Source organism: Rhopalosiphum padi, chromosome 2, assembly GCF_020882245.1.
Source record: "Rhopalosiphum padi isolate XX-2018 chromosome 2, ASM2088224v1, whole genome shotgun sequence".
NCBI classification, from domain to species: domain Eukaryota; kingdom Metazoa; phylum Arthropoda; class Insecta; order Hemiptera; family Aphididae; genus Rhopalosiphum; species Rhopalosiphum padi.
In genome coordinates, this window is record NC_083598.1 from 58,565,180 (window position 1) to 58,590,702 (window position 25,523).

The following is a 25,523-nucleotide window of genomic DNA, read 5'->3' on the forward strand; positions in this document are numbered from 1 at the left end:
ACATTCTTTCAAATGTTTTCTATACAATTTAAAATTTTTACTTTAAAATAATTTTTTAGAATACTTAATATTTGAATTAATTAAAATTTAATTTATTTTTTGAATAATTAAAAAAATATATAAAATACTTAAGTTATCATTTCCTATTCAACAATATTTTTCATTTCACTCAATAATAGTAGTATATAATTATTTCATATCTAATGATAACCGCAGAAAACAAAGTAAAAGAATTATGTCATTCATCAGAACTATGACATATAGGTAGTTCATAATATTTACATTTTTTTTGTGAAAGAATAAATTCAATAAAAAAAAAAAATTTCAAGACCCAAATTACTAAGTGTTATAGAAAATACGGGTTTTACTAAGTAAGATTTAATTGAAGGAGTGCTAGTTATACTTTAAGCTTAATAACTACTTTTGATTTCTCGAGAACTATTAAAAGTTTACCATTTAACAGTTTAAATTAAGAAGCTAACGAGAAGTGCAATTATTTGTGTAATATTTCAAGATCTATAAGATCTGCTAAAGTTACAATAAAAATATTAGGTTGTTCATTAATTTATCCTTGGCCGTAACGGTAAAATTTATTTAATTCGACATGTCAATAGTAAACTTGTTATGTATAAAGGTAAACTAAATACATATTTTTTAAGATTTAGATAAAGGATATTTAGAAGAGATCAGAGTTTGTAGTTTTATTAAAACAAATTTCATATGGTTTAGATTATTAGCAAGGCCAAGTCAATTGTTATTACGATGTAATCTACATTATTTTTACTCAAATTTTGGCTTTATTATTAAAAGAAAAACAATTAAGGTATTTTATAGTCTATTAAATTTCATATGATATACTCAATAGTATAATTTCGTTTTTAAATTTAACACTAAAAGTTAATAATGCTGTTTCTGTTTTATATTTTCATATTGTATTTAAATTGGGTTGGTTTTTAGAAACAATGATGAAGAAAAATAAAGAATTTGTCATTAATATATTCATGAAATATAATGTTGTATAAAATAAAATGTTAATTATTTGTTATTCTCAGTCAAACAAGTCAAAACAACAGTCAAGTAAAAAATTTGAATTTATAAGTTTTTAAATTATAAAAATAAATCACTGAATAATCTAAATAATTATCCAAAAATAAAAATATGTATAATGTATAAATAAAATATTATAAAGAGCCTATTTTCTCTTTAGTTGTTGAATGAATTTTTTCATTCCCCACGTAGATCTAGTACATCAGATAATTAATTAATTTAAAAGATGACTAGGAATTTATTTTAAAACATGGAATATAATAAATATAAAATATAATGGCTAGAGCTCAAGGGCCATCATTTATGAAATCATCATGTACTTATAATTTACTCATTATTAATAATATAAAAATATAGAAATAAAATAAAACTAATAAAATGTTAACACATACCTATTTTTAATAAAATATAAAGTGCCTTATATCTTGTATGTATCTCCGATACTTATACCTTATATCCAGGATCTTTAACGAATATTAGAATATCTTATTCTTAAATACTAAAAATAAATGTATTTCTAGTATCGAGATCCTTTTTTTGGGGTATCTTACCCAGTCCTGACTTATAGACGCACTTAAGGATTGGCAAATGTCAAATTATGTTATTAAATAAGGTTGATATATTTACGTAGTGAATTTTTACATGTGGACACGAAAAACATGGGATTACAACAATTAAGCAGAGTGTAATAAAAAAATGATGCAAATCATGACTGAATAATACAATAAATAATAAAATAAAAAAATATTCATCAATAATTTATACTTAACACAAACATGTGAATAAGTGTTCTTTTGATCTTTAAAAAAAAAACACTTCAGCATAGAGTTAATATCCAGTTTAGGAACAGATGGTGGATCTTTATTTTTCTGTGTGGCAACTGGGTATAATGAAATTTAAAATTTTCATTGTGTTAGTAAAAATAGTAAATTTATTTTAAATTAATCGAGTACAAAATTAGTTTTATAATAATTTTATTAAAAAAAAAAAAAATACATATTATTTTGGAAGACATCGACTGGACAGTTTTCCGCACTAATATCTTTGTTATAACATAATATATTGTTTCATATGAATTAAAAGTTTAATATATATATAACTTATAATTTATATAGTTGATTATGTTTTTAAACTATTTTATATTTTTTTAGAAATTAAATTGACATTAAATTTGATATTATTGATAATAATGTAATAATGTTCTCATTTAATTTTGTTTGACGCAAGACGCAAATTCTTACATATGACCGGGAGAAGGATAGGTAATATGCGTCTTGTGTATGTACAGTGTTGTAGGTACGAGAGGCCTTGAAGTGTATATATATGATACCAGTAATTCCTCAATCCAGTTACTGTGTCACAGATTTGGGTTTGGACTCACGGCCATTCCGTCGCGGTACTTCGTTCAAGTAGTTTCTATCTGCAGAGTGCCTGTATACATTATCAATCGTTGTTTTAAAATAGGTAAGAACTTAATGAGTTTTTATTAAAACTCTTGGATAATTGTACTTATTTATTACATTTATTTAACTGGAAAATAATAAATACTCTTTTTTCAATAAAAACCAAAATGTCTGATAATAGAGAAACTAATTTATGTAAATAATATTATAAATGCCTAATATTTTAAACCACAGATAGAAATTGACATTTAAAAAAAATGTATTCACTTTGAAAAATAAATTACTTTTTTATAATTGTAAATATTTAAATTATTATTGCATATTTTAGCATTAAAATGCTATTTTTAGTTATTAAAAATATATCAGATAAAGTTAATAATAAATAATTTATTAAATGTAAAAAATATGCAATATTAATGTAAATATTTACAATAATAAAAAGGTAATTTATTTTCCAAAGTGAATACATTTTTGTTTAAATTATGTCAAAAGTTGACTAAGATTTATAACGTTTTTTATATTTTAATTAATAGAATAGTTAATATGTAATATTCAAAAGTGTAAGTTTTTATCTGTGGTCCAACAATTTTCTGAACTATAAAATTAAAATTATTTTTGAATTATATTATTAGACCATAAGTCATTATCATAACTATTCGTATACTACAATTTATAATAATTATCTGTAATACGTATGATAAATTTTTAAATCTTTATTAACTATACATCAACACACAATAATGATACTATGCACACAAAATTGTATGTATTAGATAAATATGTTTTTAGATTTTATATGAAATAACAAAAGTTTGATCTTTAGTTAAGTTTAATGTTGTTTGGCTTGATATAAATATAAGTTTCATTTATATTTTAACATTACATAATATATTATACATATGAAGGAATCAAAAATTAACAGCTAACCGATATTTAGGGGAAGGGGGGAAACATACACGGCATTACTTAATAATTTAAATCTGATAACATTATATTATAATATTTGTTTTTTGAATTATTTATTTCGTACCACAACTTAATTTAAAATTCCAAACAACTGACATTTACTGAGATTATTAATATTTGTTTGACTGTGCATTCGTTAGGTTTTATTTTATATATTACAATTAGAATTATTATGGTAACTTCGCTATAAATTAGATTTATGGGTCATTTATCCTGTATTATTGCGAATTCGTTAATTTTAAATTGGTCAACATTTGTATTTTATGGATTGCTAATATAATCATGTATTATTTTATTCTCGTTTCGTTATCATTAGATAATCAATATAAAAACACACTTTCTGTTTTATTTGAATACGGTGACATAAATAATTACAATACAGTTTATTGTGGTAGGTTATTAAATGTCAATGTAAATATAATAAAATATTATAAGAATTTAAAAACTATACTAAATTTTAAGACGATGCCATAGTAAGTTATGATATGTGAAAGCAATAACCGAAGTTGCTAGAACGTTTCGCTATGTCGAAACTGTTCGTCCCTATTTTTCGCGTAGATTATTATAGGAGTAGGTATATATTAAAATATTAGATAAACATTTATGCACGTAATGTTTTGTAATGATAAAATACAATGGTCTATGCGTTAAATTAATTATTATAATACATTTTTGCTTAAATATTTTACTACTGAAACAAAAATATTATTATTTAGGTAAATAAATAAATTAATAGTTAAAATTGCAATGTATTTTATATCTCTACTCAAATGTGTCGGGCTATTGCAAACATTAATTATTCAATGTGTAATAGATATTAATAAATTATTATATAGGTTAGGATAGGTATCCAATAAAAACAAGTTACATTTGTGACTTGATATTGACTTTGTAATATAATATAGGTATGGTACCTATGTATATTAATTGTTGAATGGACATTTTGGGCGTCTTCAGGTCAAGGTAACCATGTGAGAAAACGTAGTGAGTTAGATTCCAAAATTCCAATCATATAAGTTATCATGTAAGACCTAAGCCAAATGCAGTTTTAATTATTTTATGAAACATTAGTCATAAATAATCATTATATTTGTATATTATGTATATTATATTTCGCCCAACTTACGTTTAATACAATTATTTAGATTACTAGGTAGTAGGTATATAATTAATAATTATAACATACATAACTTTCCAAAATAAAGCATATATATATGCATACACATACCTAACCAATACATAAATATTACGTTAACCTATTAATATGCATTATAATAATTCTCAAAATGATGTATTTTTAATAATATATTAATACAAAATGTATTATCCAAGCTACAAATATGTAACATAATATTCAATATATATTTTTAATACTTACGTTCTAGTAAATTGTAATAATTGAAATGGAAATAAAAACTTTTATTTTTAAAAATTTATTATAAGCATGCTTGAATTCCAAATTTATAATTGTATAACTATAGATTAATTACCATTTACATGTTTATATTTTTGCAGTTATTGAATCTAAAATTCCACAACATGGCTCTCGATTTACATCGTAAGTACATCGAGAAAAAGCAAGACAGTGCACCGTTGGTGCCAATCAAAGATATAATAAATTCTAAATACTATTTGGATCCTCTGGAGCTTTTGGGTGAACGGAGCTTTAATGAACCTCGTGAAGTTGACGAGTCGGAAATAGGAAGTCCAATACAAGAGTTTTTTCGGGATGCAGTTGTATTTTTAACCGGTGGTACTGGTTTTATGGGCAAGGTTCTAGTGGAAAAGCTACTTAGAACATGTCCACACATTAAACATATTTATTTGCTGATCCGATCAAAGAAGGGCAAAAACGTCGATCAACGATTGGAAGATATATTTGAAGACAGGGTAAATATTTATTATTATATATTTTTATTTTTCATGAACAGAATTTTAATTTTATTTTTCGATGACTAAGTTTTTTCAACTGTGTCTTAGAACTCAAAATTCAAACAAATTTTTTTATTGTTTCTCAGATTGGCAAAATAAATGCTCATGTTATGCATAGGTAGATTATATATATATATATATATATTATGGCTGTAATTCGGTCTTACGTTATCCGCTGGAAGAAGAGAAAGGAATAAATTGACTTTACTCAAAAGACTTAAAAAAAAATACAAGTTATAACTACGTATACGTATATTTAATGTAAAAATAAAGTTTAAAAATATTCTAAAAGTGCCTATATTTAATATAAATTATATGTGCTAAATCTCTGACCATTTTTTTGGAATTTATAAATGATTATTAATCAAATATATATTTAATTTATATTGCAAGTATAACTATGTATAATATCTAATTTAGTTATTTATCGAGGTTAGTAGAATATGTGACTCCCAAAATTATACTTAGAGCACTATTTTTAAAATATAATTCTATTTAATGTATTAATCTAAACTAAATGAGATAATTGTCAATGTGTGCAGTACTTAATATCTTTTTAATTCATTTTAGTAAATAGGGTTTGAGTTTTTTTTTATATATCATCCCAGTAGCTCACTGTTTATAAGGGTTGTTTAAATTGTCTTGAAATTTATATATTTTTGTGGTGCAAAGATTTTTCATAGATTTGTATTTTTGATTTCATACTATAAATTGTTTTCATTATCTAAAATCAATAGAATAGTAAATATTTGTGTATATGTATGTACCATTTACAAACGTGTATTTAGCATACAAATATTAATAATATTATAGATAGGTACCTATACTCGTAATGTGTGTAGAGTACATAATTCGAAAATGATGTACATCCTATTTTTGCATTGAACAAGTACCTACTTGACTTTTTTATGTTTAACATTTTATAGGAAATTTTAAATTCCATCAATATTGTTATTTTAAATATCTGTTAAAACCGGTATAGTTAACATTGAGATTAATCAACATTTCATAACACAACGTGTGCATGTGCGTGCATACTATAAGTTGTCTGATCGAGTTTATTAAATTACATCACAATATTTGCGAGAGACGCTCTCTCGACGTCCTTGAATTTCTTTAGTGTTCGGTGGAAGTGTTTACACTTAAATACACTTTCTATTTTATAAAATCTAATTTTAGGTCAGTCATCAGTAGACTTTAAAAGAGTATAGTACGAAATCGTTTTTTTTTTTAAATTATTTAATAATGTCTAACTTTGAATTATTGATTATATAAGATATATTTTGAAAGGTAAACAAATACTGAAAAATCCTGAAATTGTCGGTGTAATGTACCTATTGAATTTGTGTTTAATGGCAAAGTAAAATCGTATCTATATATGGGCTTTACGTATAACTGTGCCACATATAATACTTTTGATAATTTTAGTATTCAAAAATATATAATCTGAAAAAAACCAACATACGTTGATCATTGTATCATTATACTAACCATATTATGTTAAATATTTTAATAATTTTGGTTAATAGGTTATACGTATAACATATTTACATATAATCTATATTGAATGCTTCATATAATTTATTTATAATAGTACTTTATTATATTATATTAATTTATAGTTAATAGCTAATAATACAATTGAATACATTGGTATCTCTAATGAATTCTGTTTAATAATAATATACTTTTATATAGTAGGTAAACGAATAAGGAAGTATTACTTTTGATACTTTTAAATTGACTATGAATTCCAAGGAATCCAAATATTCAAAATGTAGGCATATTTACACAATATACTTATATTATCTAACCACTTTACATATTTTAATTAAATTACTATGTTTTAAATTTTTTTAATGATTATGTTTTACTATACTTAATATGAGATCGATTATTGAGTTAAATAAAATAAACTAATTTTGGCTCTTATAACATTGTTAGATTATTTTTTCAAGCTAACAGAAATATTTAATTTGATTGCAGTGTTTAGAAAATTGTGCAACTATAAATTGTTCAATGTTGAATAATAGTAGTATGCATTCATGTCCTATTTATGGAATTTTTGTTTTTTGATAAATTTACACACAACCGCGTTTTTCCCATAAGGTGAATAATGAAATCGGGATTACCTAACTAATGATGTCTGCGAGTCCTAAAACTTAAAATTACATTTTAAATATACATAAGTGACACATATGATTGAGTTAAGTGTTGTTTGGATAAGAAATGTGTTTTTGCTGTCAATACTTATGAAGTTATATTATTGAAGATATAATAGTAATTCTCAAACAGTTTCTTGCAATGTATTAGTATTATTCATTTGTAATTCAAGTAGGCAATTTTCAAAATATGTAAAAAAATGACTAATTAAAATGCATATTAACAAGCACCTATTTTTAATTTTTTTGAAATTTAAATCACGTTAAAATTAAAAAAAATAATACAACCAATTTTGTGAAGATTTTAGATTTTAAACTAAGCGGATTATTACGAAATATATTAATTTATTATTCTATAGCTAACTTTATATTATGGCATGAGTTCCAAAAGTTCCAAAAAATCGAGAAAACTGAAAACAATTTTTTTTATGAGATTTTTATTTGAACTCATAACCATGTGTGTGTGATATATCGTCTGCAGGGTCAGCTATAAAATATACAATTTTTTTATGGGCAAAACAATGTTTGACGGGTCAAATAGTTATGTATAAATATGCTCTTACATATTTATTTGTAGTGCATATTTTGAATAGTTCAAGATATTTTTAATTTTAAATTAGTTAACAAAGATAAATTATAATAAGTTAGGATAAAACGCGGAATTAAACTGGAAACTTATTTTTAATATACTGTTTTATATTTTGTGTTATAGTATACATCATAAATTATATTGTATTATGCTCAGATACTAGTCAATTAGTCATAGACTAGTATGACAAGAAATAAACTAAACTAAATATTAAAAAAAAATTGTAGTCAAACAAGATTATAAATCAAAATATGTTGTCCGTCAAAATAATAAATATATAATGCACATTATAATAGAAAAATTAAAGCGATTTTATAAAATACTTATATTTTTTTTAGGTCAGATAAAATATGAAATAATTTTCATCATGGAATATCCGGATATTTTATATACATAATAATTTTATTTATTAGTACCTGTTAAATGTAAACCGGGAAATCACTTGAATTTGTAAAATTATGAGATAATAACCTTACAAAATACTGAACATTAATTTTAATTATTCTTATTGCATAAATGGTATTATTGAGTGGGTATTAACTCCAAAAAAAACTTTGAAATAAAAATAATAATAACTAAAATGTAAATCGTCAACGTATTAAGTAACATAATAAATACCCTTCGGGAGAGATTGTATTGGTTACTGATGGGCGCTACCGTTTCAGTGACATGATATTATAAAAATATAATACATATTATGATGAAGGTTAGTATGTCATCATAGATTTTGGATAGGGCGGGTCCTGTTTTGAATACAATTTGTAGTTTTAATTGGTAGAAATTTAATTTTAAATTACCGAAAATTTGTGTGGATAAAAACAAAAATATCTAATGAAATATTTATAATTCAGTTTAAATTGCAGATTGTATAGGTATTACATTATAAGCAGTATTTTTATATCAGAAAATTCATTTCATTTTCATTCTTTTACAAAATAGACTTTGAATATATCCAGAATTACACAAAATATATGTACTTACACCTAAAATCAGTAAAATCTATATGGGTATAATAGTTTAATCGATTTTCATTTAATTAATATAGTAAGTTACTATCATTTAAGTAAACAATTATATAGTAGCCGAACGCTATTAATAATTAATGGATGTATGAACTACCATTCGTATTCGACTATCACACCTTTCGTGTCCCAAATAACATCGTTAATTGTATGAGATACAACTAAGGTACGAGCAATTTAATTTGGTATCATTTTTATTATTATTTACCTGTATATAGTAGCATAGGAACATTTAAATTTTGAAATTACCTAACCAGATATAATGATATAGAGTCAATTTAATTGGGTTTGTGGAATAAACTTGAATAAATAATTTATTTTCATTGAATTATTTGCATAATATCGATCCGCGTGTTGACTAATTAATTCACAACTATGATTCTAACATAATAATTATTAGACCCTATAATTAAAATAATAATAACTTTACTTATATACTGAGAATTAGTTGAATTAGCAAAGTCTTTAAAGTATAGAAAGGAAAAAATATCCTTATTATTTAATTAAAATATCTAATTGCATTATATATTTTTAATAATTAAGCACTTAAACAAATCTTAACATTTTTATAATAGTTTGGGCGATATATAAATTAAACTTGAATTACATTTTTAGGATGACTGAGTAAGTAAACATTATAAATTGTATTCCAAATAAATTGAAAGAAAACATAGAATATATTAAAAATGCTTTTTACTTAGTCTAAACATAATAGATATTAATTATATAATACATAATGTAATATTGCTTAATAAAAACAATTTTAGAACATTCTTAGTTTTTATGATTATTTTTTTTTAATGTAAAAAAAAAAACAATAGGCTTAGGTACTATTAGGTACTTATATTGGCTTAGGTTACTTTCTAATTATATTTACAATGTTTAGGTGAAATCACTGGACTACACAGGCTTATTAAAGACATAATATCTTCGCAAATAACAATAATGAAAAAACATCTTAAAATATTCAAAATTATAATAGAGTAATGATAATTATAGAAAATAAAAGTTGAATTATAAGTCGGTACCTCTATATATTTAACATATCTTAAAAATATATTATTTGAGAATTTTTATCCATAATAAATAATTATCTATTAAAATATGTAAAAATTATTATGTTTCAGCTTTTTAAAAGATTAAAACATGAAGTGCCCAAGTATTATCATAAAGTTTCTGGAGTAGCCGGTGATTGCAGTTTGCCGGGTCTAGGACTAAGTGTGAGTAGTCGAAATACACTGATTAACGAAGTAAACATAATTTTCCACGGAGCAGCTACTGTGCGTTTTGATGAACATATTCGTGTAGCTATGAACATAAATGTTTCTGGAACAAGAGAATTACTAAATTTGGCCAGAAAAATAACCAACTTAAAGGTAATAGTGTTTTTAAATTTACATGGCTTATATATTTAAATATTTGTTAGTCTTTATTTTATATTTATTAAAAAACGTGAGCTTTAATATTATTCAAACATTACACCTATTTGTATATTTTTACAAATACTGTATTTTTGTATCTATATTTTACAGATATTCACAACGTTTAGCATTTAAGTTTCGATAAAGAATTATTTGTTGTATATTGAAATATTTTTCTATAAAATAGCGTTTACTAGAACTAAAAAGGCCGCCACAGTTATTTTTTGGATTACAAAATAATTATCTTTTTTCTTTTTAAATTAAACTTTACTTCATAAATATATATTACAAATAATTTGGTACAAAACTATCTTTGAAATTGGTTTAAAGGTAGGTAAAGATTTTTAGTATAATTTAAAGCTATCTTTATCTAATAATTTATTTCTAACTTAAAAATCTACTTTTTATAGTATTTTATTTAAAATACAATAATTGTTTGTATTCACATTTGTTCACGATTTATGCAATTCAGATATAATGGGTCAATATGTAATAACAGTTGGGAAACATCGTAATAATATATGATTTTGATACGTGACAATACTTATAATAATAAAAAACTATAGTATTAATTATTGTAATAAATATTCTCTCATAAACACTATTGTGTTATGAAAAATCGATAGTTAACTAACTAAATGGAAGTTTTTGAGTTTCTCTCGTTAAAATTTGATATAAATTTTATTAAGATTCTTATTTTATTAGGTCATGGCACACGTTTCCACAGCATACTCAAACTGTAATCGATTGCATGTCGAAGAAAAATTTTACGATCCTATTGTTGATTATGAAGATGTTTTGAAATTGATTTCTTCTAACGACGATCAAACGCTTCAAGATATGACTAAAGAGTAAGGTTATCAATTTTTTTTTTATATGGATATGTGTTTAATAATAACAACAATTTTAAGGATCATTGGTGATTTACCAAATACTTATGCATTCACTAAATCATTGGCAGAAGACGCCATTCGAAGAGAAGCACAAGATCTTCCAATATTAGTGTTCCGTCCCACTGTTGGTATGTACACTTGATTGATAAATTTATAATAGTACACTCATATTATAATATATTAGAGGTTGAAATTGGTATAATATGGTTTATAAAATGAAATTCATGGATGCGTTTTTCATAAAATATTGTAGAATGTAGATGTTGTAGTTTTATTATTATATTATTTTTACAGTTATTGCTACTTATCGAGAACCAGTAAGGGGTTGGATAGATAATGTTTACGGTCCTACAGGGCTTATAGTTGGAGCTGGTACAGGAGTTCTTCATACCTACTATGGCGATTCTAATATGGTCACTGATATGATTCCAGTTGACATGGTTGTTAATGCACTTATATGTGCAACCAAAGAAACTGCAACAAATAAGTAAATTAATTTAAAATATACTCTTTATAACATGCACGAATTTACATTTAAGCGTAAGGAAGGTATTAGTGTTACTGTTTTAAAAGTGTTATTTTTTATTTCACTTATGTGACTCTATTTAGAAGGGGCGTTTTAAAAGTTTCAATTAACGATTTTAAATCGTGTCTAATATTGTTACTTGTATTAGGTATTACTTTTTTAGTTATTTTTTGGCGTTCTATAAGCTCACGGAAAAACTAATAAAATTTATCAATCATCTATATTTTTGATTAAATTAATTTTGATAATTTTATAATAATTAAAAAACTAATAATCCTCTGATTTTCAATTAGTATCTGTTATTTCAGTAATATTGTTTATTGCATAAACATAATTTTTGATAAGATATTTTAATTTTAGCTTTTACGCTATACGTGTAAGTTTGTGACAATCATTCTATGTATTATTATTTGAATTTCGTTTACAGAAAAGATGACAATATACCGATATACACGTGTTCAAGCGCAGGACAAAAACCAATTAGGTGGAATGATTTTATTGAGATGAACAGACGTCATGGAATTTACTGGCCCACGATCCGGGCAATCTGGTACTACTCATTCATGGCCACCAACAATCCATACTTTTATGCGTTATTAAACTTTGTTTGCCATATCGTACCTGGATATTTACTGGACACATTAGCTGTTATCGCTGGACAAAAACCGATGTAAGTAATGTATTAAAAAAATAAAATCTGCTACATTATTTTGGTATAAAAATATATATTTTTGCTATAATAAATTTGAAATGTCAAATTTAATAAGATATGTTATATAAATATAATGTCACATCACTCATAAATAGTTACAATTGTTTTTTTTCCACACAGACTGATGAAAATTTATAAAAAGATTGATAAAGTACGTGATATATTAGCCTATTTCTCTGACAAAGAATGGACGTTCACTAATGATCGATTACTGGCGTTATGGGACACTATTGATAGTCAAGATCAAGAAATATTTAATTTTGACATAAACCAGTTATCCTGGGAATACTTTAGTCAGGCACATTGTCTTGGCTTAAGAGTTTACTTGGTAAAAGATGATATTCACACATTGCCTGCGGCGAGGAAAAAATGGGAAAAGTAAGTTACATAATCAAGAAAGCGTTATTTTATGACAATAAATTCAATAATTATTAAATCGTGCGTAAATTCATCTTTTATTTTTCAAATAAGTCTATATTTTTAATTTAAAAAATCAAAAGAAACATAATACCTTTCTAAATATGTTTATTATACCTACATAAACATTGAATCTAAAATCAATGGTTTTTTTATTATACGATAATAAATACATTTAATAACCATTAAAAGTTTAATATAAGCAGAAGTGATGCACACGGCTTTTGTAGGAAATTCTTTGACACTTCTATCTTATCTTTATTTAATATTTATATTATTATTATTTTTATTTTTAATATTCGATGCTTATATATCATATTATTGTTTTAAAAAAAATATTTTCCTCGGATAATGATAAATATTACCTATATAAGTTATCATTTAAAAATCACAATTCAAGTTATTCGTAAGACCATAAGGGTAAAAAAAAATAATAATTAAAATATTAGAATTGTTATTTTAATTTTAAATGTTTCTCAGATGAAATTTTGAAAACTTCTATTAATTATATAATTTTTGTATAACGTCAAGTCTTTTCCATATTCAAAAACCTAATCAATTTCTAACTTAAATATACTTTCTAGTTGGTTCTTGCAAAAGTATGAATGCCTAGTTTTTTATATTTATTTGATTTATTTAATTTATCATATTGACCTACTCAATTTCGCAGTACACTCTGCATTTATTGTACAGCAGAGTGGTTTCATTCATGATAACTAATAAGACAATAGATTGATGATTGCCTTAATGCATTTTTTATTTTTTGTATACTTAAGATTTTCTAATTTTTTATTTCTGTTAAAAAAAATAACTAGAGATAACTATACATTTTTTAAACAAAAATTTCATTTTTAATAAAATCGCATATTGACTACTTAGTACCTACTAGGAATGTTATGTATTATGTATTATGGCTATGACTTATGAAATATAAATATTTGACATAATATTTAAAAAAAAAGGACTTTTACAATCCAATTTTTTAAAAATATGTTTAGTCATATTATTTTGTTTTTAAATATTATTCAGGATTTCTAAGTAATTAATTACATTGCTATCCATTAACCAAATATTATTATTATACTATTAAATAATTGTTTTATTTTTTTCAGATTATACATTGCGCATATTGCTTTATTAGTATTTATATACGGCTTCTTGCTGTACTGCGCATGGATTATTACTTATCTCTTTCTCAAATTGACTGGTTTCGTGTAAAGAAACTCTTGCAGATTACAACATGACTGATTATTATTGGACTTGTTACCAACATTTACCTATTGAAAGTATTTGTAATTATAAAAATATGTACAAGTGTTTTATGTTGTTTTTGAGGAAGATATTTCCTCAAATGCAATTCCTAATTTGTTTACTCTTATTGTTCGATATTTCAACAATATTGAGCTCCATATTATACCTATATTATTACTTATTACTAATATTAGGTACTTATGCTTATGACCTGATTGACCCGTAAGTTGTAACAATGAAATATTGTTATAATGATCAACGTACGGAATTCTGTTTCTTAAAAAGTCACTGTTTCACTAAATACTGGTAGTCATACTCTTCAATTGTATACAATTATGATATCATGAATCTACTTTGAGTTTGTTTATTTTTAATTTTGCAACAATTTAAAATAAAATATTTAATTATATTTAAACGATAATTCTAAAATATTAGGTACATTTTATTTATATCTAATTCCTTTTAAACGCGTAAATATTTCTTAGTTATTAGCATTGCGTTATATTATTATGTTATATATATATATATATTTTAAGTTATACTACGTCAAAGCATAACAATTATGTTAACATCATAATATGATGTCTACTTCGGTAGATAACCTGTGCAATAGAAACTTATAAATTATATAATTTTGATAAACAATTTTTAGTAATATAATATTGTTAAGTGTCTTATAAAATGTATATTATTAACTATTAATTGAGTTATGAATTTATGATCTTAATTTATTGATAGTTAATTTCACTATACATACACACATTAATTATATACTTATAGTCCTATGACTTATACATAATATGAATACTACACATATATAAAGTTATATTTAAGAACATAATTTCGTAGATTGAACTGTATATACATTGCAACAAAACAATGTAACTTCTCAAAAGATTTTTGTATTTTTATCTGGTTATTATATATTTTATTTTATAATTGTTTAACCTTGTGAAAATGATATGTTTATACTTTATTTTACAATTTTTTAAAAAAAACTGTTTATATTGTTTATTGTATATTCTATATTGTTTATTATGTATATTATATAAGAATATACGTCATGTATCTAATTTTGTGTCTAATGACACTTATTAGGTTAAAAAAAAATGCTTTATTATTTAACATTGAAGATTGTTTTTGGTATCAGATTTATTCGAGTGGGTAATATTAGGGTGAAAAATTCCCAGTACTTCCTTAATAATTGTAATTTGTGAAATAAACTAACAAAATAAAATTAAAAATATGGAGATATTTAGTATTTATAGAACAAAAGTTTTTGATATACATTATTTGATTTGTTTTTAGATTTTGAAATGAGCGATGAACTTTTTACGACGATTTGTATTTTTTTTGTCTGTTATTACCTTTTGGAACAATAAAATGTTTTGGGTTTTCACTTTAATATCTCTTTTAATAAGAAAGTAAATTTATTTGGTACATATTTGTGGAAGTGGCAATCAAAAGTAAAAAATACCCAGTTCTATCATTCGTTTCTATAGGTCTAAACAAGTTACCGTCACATTGAATTTGGTCAGGTTTTTTAATTCAGACCAACTGTGTTGTAAACTTTTATATTAGAAGAATTTATCTATTATACAATTCAAATTTGTAAGAATATTATCCAGGGTATCTCATAAAATCTTCTTGATATTGTAATTCTATATTATATAATTAAGCCTATCGCCTATAAAGTGTTTTAGATAATATTCTTATCAATAGGTCAATATGCGCGATTGTAAACTCGGCCAGTGTTTTTTTCAGGTAAAAATTATTGATGAGTTAAGTCGCCCCTAATAAAAATAAACGAATATTTTTCTTATAGTATTTTTGAGAACCACTTAGAATTTCCAGGTGACACCACGAGGAAGCAATTCTCATTATCTTCTAAAAATTATTTTCATTTTCATATTCATGGTACAAAATTCGTTATACAAATATAAAATTTTGTAAAAATGTTTCAATGTTGGATTTAATTTGAGTATTCAATACAAAAAAAAAATAAGTAAAATGTATTTATGTAAAATTTTAAGTATAATAAAGTGTAAAAATATAAATAAAATTGTAGTGTAATAATGTAAGGTTATAATATAAATCTATTTTTTTTAAGTAAGTAAGTCATATTGTGTTTGAAATATTCACTCATCTACATTTCCTTAATTTTATATTTTAATAGTGCCAAAATTATCGGACCGAGTTTACAACCGACTTTTTTTATTAGCTTAAATTAAATTTTCGGGCCGAGTTTACAACAAAAATGGTAACCTCGTTTAGGTTAGGTTTACATTTGCCCTTCATTGGCTTTATTAGAATGAATTTTGAATAATAAATATAAGAATATTGAAGTTAATAGCATACAATTTGTTCTGGTGATTTTGTATACTGTATACGTTTGTATAACGAAGATAAGACTTCTTTACATAATCTTGTATGTCATAATATAATTTATTTGTAATAATATATCTTGTACCTGACTATAATACTATTAATTACTTTCCGATAGAATATTAAAGGTAAAATAGAATTAAAACAAAATGTAGAGAATGATAATTTATTTATTGGATTGTTTTAAAGCAAATTATTTAGTGTTTATAATATTATCTGTTGGAAAATTACCAACTATACTTACTTTAAAAATTCTTTGTTGGATTGAAATACTTCACATATGTGTTCAAGTACGTATCCAGGATCAATTTTCGGTGGAGGGGGGGGGGTTGAACCCCTAATCCCCCTGTATACGGGCCTGTGTGTGTTGAAAAATATGTCGTAAAATTTTTAAAAAATTTCTAATTTTAATATTTAATGATATTTTAAACAAAATTATAGGTATACTATAGTACATAATAATATAATATATTATATTGTGTACTATGTATTATTTATTTAAATTTAGTATTACAGTAAAACCTCGATAAGCCGCAACTTCGGTAAAACGGAAACCCTGGTAATACGGAAAATTTCTTTGGTGCTTTTTTCAAATTTCATTTTTTTGAACCCCGTCATAATAACTGGAAAAATTGCATGGTCTCAAGCGATTCCGTCTTATTGAGGTTTTACTGTACAACGTAATAGAACCTATGTAACAACAATAATATTATGTGGATATATTACTTAATAAATACATAGTTAATATCTGCAGTGATATATTTAGGATTTTGTCAAGGGATGTGCGTTGGCATACATATTATAATTTCCTCAACAGGACGGGGAGGATACATTTACCATCACCACCATTTTTCAAAGATGTTTAGAACTTATAAATATACATGTTATCAGTATAAGTACACACATATAAATTTATGAAACTGTATTCTTTTGTTTTGAAGATTTATTATTTATAATAATATTTTTTTAATAAAACGAAGAAAATCATAAGAATACTATAATATTATGTAGTATTGATAAATATGTAAATTTATATGTAGGACGAAAACAATAAAAATAGTACTTATAGAACTTAAGGGTTTCAAGACCCAAAAGTAGCCACTTAAGAAAGGGTCTTTGTTTTGGTACTTGGCACTAGCACGAGTGTGCCACTATAACGAGTAGGGAATTATTATGCTAAATTAAAAATAAAGTAATGCAATAATAAATTATAAACATAACTCGTATTTTAATGTTTAACTCCATTTAATTATTGGAATTTAATAAACAACGAGAAACGGTTTAGAGCTATGATAAAAATTATAATGAGAATTATATTTTTTAAGGCATATATTTTTTTTTCTAAAATTATGTATTTATATAAAATTTATCTCATATCCCAGTTTAAAGTAACCGAAAAAATGTATATTTTAAAAATATATTTATACTGAGCGATGTATTTGATATAGGTAATAAAAAAAAGGAGACGTCCTTCAAAATATCAGTTTTTTATTTAAAATTTTTATTTTATGTATCTTATTAAAAGATAAAAAACATTTTCTATTCATCTACAATTGATCTTAGTTAATATGTTTACGTATGATATTTACGGAAGGAACAAACCTTGTTAGGGTGTTGTCCTCTCAATGATGCGATAATATTAAGTCTTAAAGGTATTTATTTTAGTACCCCGATTAAAATATTTAATCAGCTAGCCTTCACGTTTCATAAATAATACAATTACTGAGATCTAAGCAATTTAGTATGGAAATTGATAAGTTGAACATCGTAGGTCCTGTAATGAAATATTTTCTTAAGAGGACGCCATACCCGCATGTGTTGTCTCTGTCTTACTAACGTACATCATAACAAATTTTCGTTCAGCAGAATATATTTTGTGATGTTAGTTTTAACATTAGAGTAAATTTACCTATTATCAAATTTAAAGGTAAAAATATTATCAAGACAATGGCATATGATTTTATTGATATTATCATTTTAAAGTGAGTTATGAACATTTTAAAGTTGTAATACTTCACACAGCTGTAACTCACTTTAAAATAATAATATCATTAAAAACATATTATGTCATTGTCTAGATAATATTCTTACCTCTAAGTTTGATAATAAGTTTATTGACTCTAATATTAAAGCTAACATCACAAAATGTATTCTGTTGAACGAAAATTTGTTATGATGTACGTTAGTAAAACAGAGACAACACATGCGAGATGGCGTCCTCTTAACACGATATCTTTCTAATAACTAGAGGTCGGAATAATATTCTTTTGCATATTTTTTTTGAGTCTATGCAGTTAAATTTCGGTTTGAAATCTATAAAAATTATGAATCATATAATTCAATGGCAAAAGTTTTTTTTGCATATTTGAGAATATTTTAAGATGAAAGAATATTTCGTATAATAAAGAATATTAGAGAATATTTCGATTAATCTTTTGGGATTTGGATATTTTTTGTTGTAAGGACGAAAATTATATATAATATTAAATAAGTGTTTAGTCTGTTGTTATTGAGATGACTATAAATGGAATAATGATTACGACGCTCAATAAGTCACGTAGGCTAAAAATGAATTGGAAAAAACACTTCAAAAATAGCTCCAAACGTTCGTTTATGACATTAAGAAACGAGTTCATAGAATAGATATACAAAGTTCATATTGTATAACATAATATTATACGCGAGTGTAGTTCATTTAGTTGATATCCCATCAGTCTATGGTTTAATGCCGCGCGTCGTCTATACGTAATATTGTCATACTGGGTGTAATTTATTTGTCCTGTTAAATTATTTTCAATATGCCGAAAATCCCATCAAGTAAATTAAAAAATTTAATTGCACAGTGGATACTACCATTAAATAAAAACAATGTCATTTTTACAACTGATGGTGCTACTCTTTTTTGTCAACTGTGTAACAAACACATACCATGCATTAAAAAGTCTCAGATTACACAACACGTACACACATCTTTACACCAAGAAGCTCTAAACCGTAAGTTAAATACTTCAAAACAATTATTTTTATCGGAATCTACTTCTAAAAAAAATGTAAATGAATTCTATGAAGACTTATGTTTGAGTTTTATTTCTGCTAATATACCGTGGTATAAACTACAAAATCCACAATTCCGTGCATTTTTAGAAAAATATATTGGCAAACATATACCCGATGAAAGTTTGTTACGTAAAAATTATCTTCCACATTGTTATGATAAGACTTTATCCAATATAAAAAATGAAATTGGGGAAAATAACATTTGGATTGCGGTTGATGAGACGACAGATATAAATGGTCGTTATGTGGCAAATTTATTGGTTGGTATATTAAAGTCAAATCATCCGACTCGTTCTTTTCTTTTAACATGTAAAGTTCTAGAAAAAACTAACCATTCTACAGTGGCTCGATTTGTGAATGATGGGTTAAAATTACTATGGCCCTTGGGCGGAAATGATGAAAAAGTGTTGTTGATGCTCTCAGATGCTGCACCATATATGGTGAAAACTGGACAGTCATTAAAAGTATTTTATCCCAATTTAATTCACGTGACATGCGCAGCTCATATGCTTAATAGGGTAGCAGAAAAGGTTAGAGAAATGTATCCAGACGTAAATTCATTAATTAATAACATAAAAAAAGTATTTTTAAAAGCTCCGTACCATGTTCAAGTGTATAAAGAACTGTTACCTGATATTCCGTTACCCCCCGAACCGGTATTAACAAGATGGGGAACATGGTTGGAAGCTGCTGTTTTTAACTGTGATCATTTCCAAGGTTTAAAAAAAGTTATTGAAGAATTAAGTAAACAAAAATCTCCTAGTCAGTCTATACTTAAATGTAAATCAGTTCTTGAATTAAAAACTGTAGAAAATGAATTAATATTTATTAAGACCCATTTTCTTATGCTTATAACAGCCATAAAAAATTTAGAAAAGTCAAATGTGACTCTTGTTGATTCGATAAATCTTATTGAAAGTACAATTGTTAAACTTCAACAAATACCTGGAGAAAATGGAGAAAAAATAAAAATAAAAATTGAACAACTTCAACAAAAAAATCAGGGACTCACAATTTTAAAGAACGTAGCAAAAATGTTGAAAGGAAATAATGAAATACAATTTGTAGATAATTTTTCACCTACTATGGTAACTGATTTGCAGTATGCTCCTGTGACTTCAGTTGATGTTGAACGTTCGTTCAGTACATATAAAAACATTTTAACAGATCGTCGTACGAAAATGACGCCAGAACACATGGAACAGAATATAGTTGTTAACTGTTTCCAAAAAGGAGAATTGTCTTAAATAAAATATATCATTTATATAACTTTATCATGTTAATAAAATGTTAAGTTAAAGTATTTTTTAAAGCTAAATTATAATGTATTGTTTATTTAATTAAAAATATATTATACATTTATATATATATATTTCATTTAATATATATAATTATACCAAGAATTACCTTTTTTTTAAAATATAAAAGCATATTTTGAATTTAGGAGAATATATTACTTTAAAAACATATTTTTTGTATATTTAACTACAATTATTAAAGAATATTAGAAGAATATTATCAAATTTTTAGGAGAATATTAGCATCTTATTTTGGCTATTTTAAGAGAATATTATTCCGACCTCTACTAATAACCATCACTAGCTTTATAACGGTGTAAATATTTATGTTCAATGATTAAAAATTATAAGTTACAACTTACAAGAATATCATTAAGAAAAAAATCGACATTGTGTGTGCGTAAAAATAATTCAATAAATGTTTTCAAAAGTGGCTGGGTTGTGGCTTTGAGGCGTTAGAGGTACGGGGGCCATTGTTGAGACTTAATTAAATCATATTTGTGTATTTTAATAGTACAAAATTATTATTCATGGAAATTATTAATTCTAGGAAAATATATTATAAAAGTTTTAAAATATAACGTAACTGTCATATTATTATGCGGAATATTGGCGTTAAAGATTTTACCATTTTTTAACAAATGGTGACGGAGATTTCATAATACAGTACAAGTAATATAGAACAATTTTAAGGGATTATATGTAATATGTGTGTTACGCATTCCAATCCTTGGAAAGATTCGGTATAAAATCAAATATTTTAAAAGAAAGTAGCAATTTCACATTTTTTTTTTATTTATAAATTTATCTTATTCTTAATTTTTTAAGTAAGGTAACCTTTAAACTCAAAAAACCAAAAAAGAAAAATAATAACAATGAAAATCGATATTGATGAACTTTATAATATACATTTTCGTGATCAAATTGAAACATTAATCTTCTATTATTATCATTATTATAGTTGTTATGGAGATAACAAGAGAACACGTTATGCTGCAATAATATATGGCTAAAATAGAAGACGTAGGTAATTAGTTATTACTACCAATAGAGGACCTACTAAAATAACAAATTACAAATGGATCAAGGAAATACTAGCTTGGATGAAATATTTTGTACTGAGACACTGTTTTCATTTCAAGGCTATATTTTTAGAAGCGCAGTTAGCGCATAAACCTTGGGGTAGTTTGAGTCGTACCATAATATTAACCAAATGTGATCCGCAGAAGTTCTACTTCCACAATTCCATATAGCTGTATAGTATATACTATAATTATAACCGATAAAAGTTCCCCAGTTGACTTAATGGACTAAGATGATATCGTGCGTTGTCATCAAAATGTATCGTTGATGCATAACATTATCTGTCTTCTAAAGTTCATAATATATACATTATACATTCTAAAATATAAACTGCAGGTAACTTCTACTTGATATTTACCAAAACGTATAGGTACAGTATATAATATAAAGTAAATTTATTGATAAGATGTTTTACTTCGTCTCTTTGTATTGATATTGTAAAAAATAATATGGGGGTTCAGACGATTTATGGGAATCTTTGCTCCGATATTTCTACACTCGACTAATTGCACCATTGAGGTCATTATAAATAAAAAAAAAAATTCACTTAAAATATCAATTTACTGTTTATACAAGTATTTAAATTTATTATGCAATACAATCTTTTTACACCACCTTTATAATCAAATTTAAAATAATTTAAAAATTAAAACTGATTTACTATTATATGGCGTTTAATGACATACATATTATAGGGTAATTGTAAATTTCACCGATTTATAGGTAGTCAATTTTTAGGTTGAATTTAAAACATTTAAATTCCACCGGTACGTACTTTTGACCTGTAAACATGTCAACTCCACCGATAGTAAAATTCACAAATTAAAACTATTTTTAGTACGTTATAACTCATATCAACTGTCAACTAAGTGTGTTTTATTTTAATTTTTTTTCAACTGCCAACTAGTGATCATTATTAATTATTATATAATATATTTTTTAAATTTGTGTAAATAACGATATAAGTATCTGAATATAATATATATAAATAAGATATCTGTACATACAATATGTACCTTTTGTAACTTATTATTATTATTACTTACTAGTTATATTGTTATTGCGTGTTTAATAATTTTATATCAAACCTATATATTGTAATACTAATTAATTTATCTCAAATAAAGAAAGGTAAATCCCGATTATCTAAATAAAAATAAAAATGACGTACATACTTTGTACATTTTTTTTTTCAGGTAAATAAACGTACCGGTGGAATTTACACGCGTTCATATTATGTTGTGTTAAAAATGTTTTAAAATACTAGTAGAGTATATTTTGAATAAAAAGTATGAAAGAGTCCTATAAAATCCTACTTTTTGCTTCCTGGACGTATACTAAGTTGTATTATTACATTAAAGACAGTAAATATGATGGATTACTAAAAAGTTTAAATAATTTTTTAGGACGATAATAATCATAAAAATAATTTATTAGTAATGATTTAAAGTTTACATAAATATCATAGGAAATGATAGTGAAGTAGGTAATAACAAATGATATTGTTATTGCAACACTTATTATGACATATAACATATTTAAGATTTAAAATAATAATCGATTTTGTGTAATTTTATTTTTTAAATGATATAAATAAATAAAATATGTAATTTTTTTATATAATATAGTTTTATGTGCTTACCAAAAAATAAATGACTACGTAGAGAAAAAGTGTGTGTGAGAGAGAGAGTAGGTACAAAAATACATTAAACATTGTCTGTTAGCTAGGAAGTCAATAATAATAACTCACATTGTATTTACTATAAATGTTAATTTGATTGTATACAAATTATACAGTTATACATTTTAAGTTGTATTGTAAAATAGTTTTGTTTGAAATTTTCTTAGTATTGTACCTATATTGTTTTAAACACTTTATAATAATAAAATATAATATAGTTTAAGGTAAATGGATTATGCTTAATAAAATTGTACAAAGATAGTTTAATATTGTTACTTGTTAGTATGAAATCAGTTCCTGAATATACAGCATAATTTATGCATATATATATACACACACATATATAAAAACAAGTTTGATGAAATTCAACAACGAAATACACGTACCATTAATTTTTTTTCGCAGTCCATATAATGTCGTTGCAATTTGTACGATATTTTTATCCGCAAGTTGTAAACAAATCTTATAAATTATTAAAACGTTATGTTCTTTAAAATAACTAAGCCGAAATCATTCGGTACTTATTTATTGTACGATAACAATATTTTAAAATAAAATAAAAAAGTAAATTATTTTTGTATCATGGAGTATTTATTTTATTTTTGTTAATTTAATTAATTATTTTAATAAAACATTTAATAATGAACAAATGCTTAGAAATTAATTAAGTATCTAGAATCCGTTTATTATGTTTGGGGAAAAAAATTAAAAAGATTCTATATTAATATTGACAATAATGTTCTTCTTTGTTTTCAATAATAATTTCTTCATATACTATTATAGTTTATAATTTTTAAATATTTACGGACTGTGTTTACTTAAGTATACATAGCTTTGATATAAGTTTAGAAATATGTCAGGGATGTCTATCCACGGTCCAATGTTTTAGTAAATATTAACGTCAATATTACATAAAAATAAAACCCTTATTGCGTACATGCTTACAATGTATATACAGTTGCAAAATAGTTGTTTTATTCTTTTCTATTTATTTTACTTGTTTACTGACAAAAACAAAGCAAAATAATACATATTCCTGGTAAACAAAATGAGTTAATTCAATAAATTATTTGTTTGTTATTAAATTGTAAATATATGTTTCATAATCAAAATAAAAAATGGGAAGGTAGGTAACCACTTAGTCTGTACAGTAAATATCGAGTGGACCTCGTCATTAAGGAGTAAATCACTATTTGTAAAATTTTAATTCAATATGATCAATAATCATTAATTACTTTGTATATTTATACTAAAATAAATTTATTTATTTTTTATTGTTAAGACATAAATAAAATAATTTACAACATATTAAAACGTTTACAATAAAATAAATATCTAGCCCCTTTAAGAGCAAGGCATATAGAATAGGCTTATAGACATTACAATGTGAACTGTTTGATTAATTTCCAAGTTAATCTTGGACTTTTATAAAAATATTAACATCATTACATTTTTTTTTATATAAAAATTATTTTTTAGTAATTCTTAGATTGTTGTAAAAATATTTTTATATTTTATATACTATAAACACAATTTACCATTATTATAATATAGGGTGTTTTTAACTTTTAAAGATAAAGCATTTTTACTACTTACTGAACGTCATCCATTATTTTATATGTTTACTTTTTGCATTAAAGTTTTAATTGATGTAATATTATCAATGGAGATTAAAAAT

The 25,523-nt window shown here is 24.3% G+C and overlaps 1 protein-coding gene across 1 annotated transcript; it reads left to right on the forward strand.

Annotated features, from left to right (window-relative positions):
* The first annotated feature begins 2,385 nt into the window (after window positions 1-2,385).
* LOC132921252 (fatty acyl-CoA reductase wat-like) lies at window positions 2,386-15,585 on the forward strand. The gene is made up of 9 exons (XM_060984172.1): window positions 2,386-2,511; window positions 4,932-5,306; window positions 10,249-10,497; window positions 11,248-11,393; window positions 11,454-11,563; window positions 11,730-11,922; window positions 12,389-12,631; window positions 12,794-13,051; window positions 14,203-15,585. Exons 2-9 carry the CDS (start codon window positions 4,956-4,958, stop codon window positions 14,306-14,308), a joined length of 1,656 nt encoding a protein of 551 aa, XP_060840155.1. The 5' UTR covers window positions 2,386-2,511; window positions 4,932-4,955; the 3' UTR covers window positions 14,309-15,585.
* The last annotated feature ends 9,938 nt before the right edge of the window (window positions 15,586-25,523 follow it).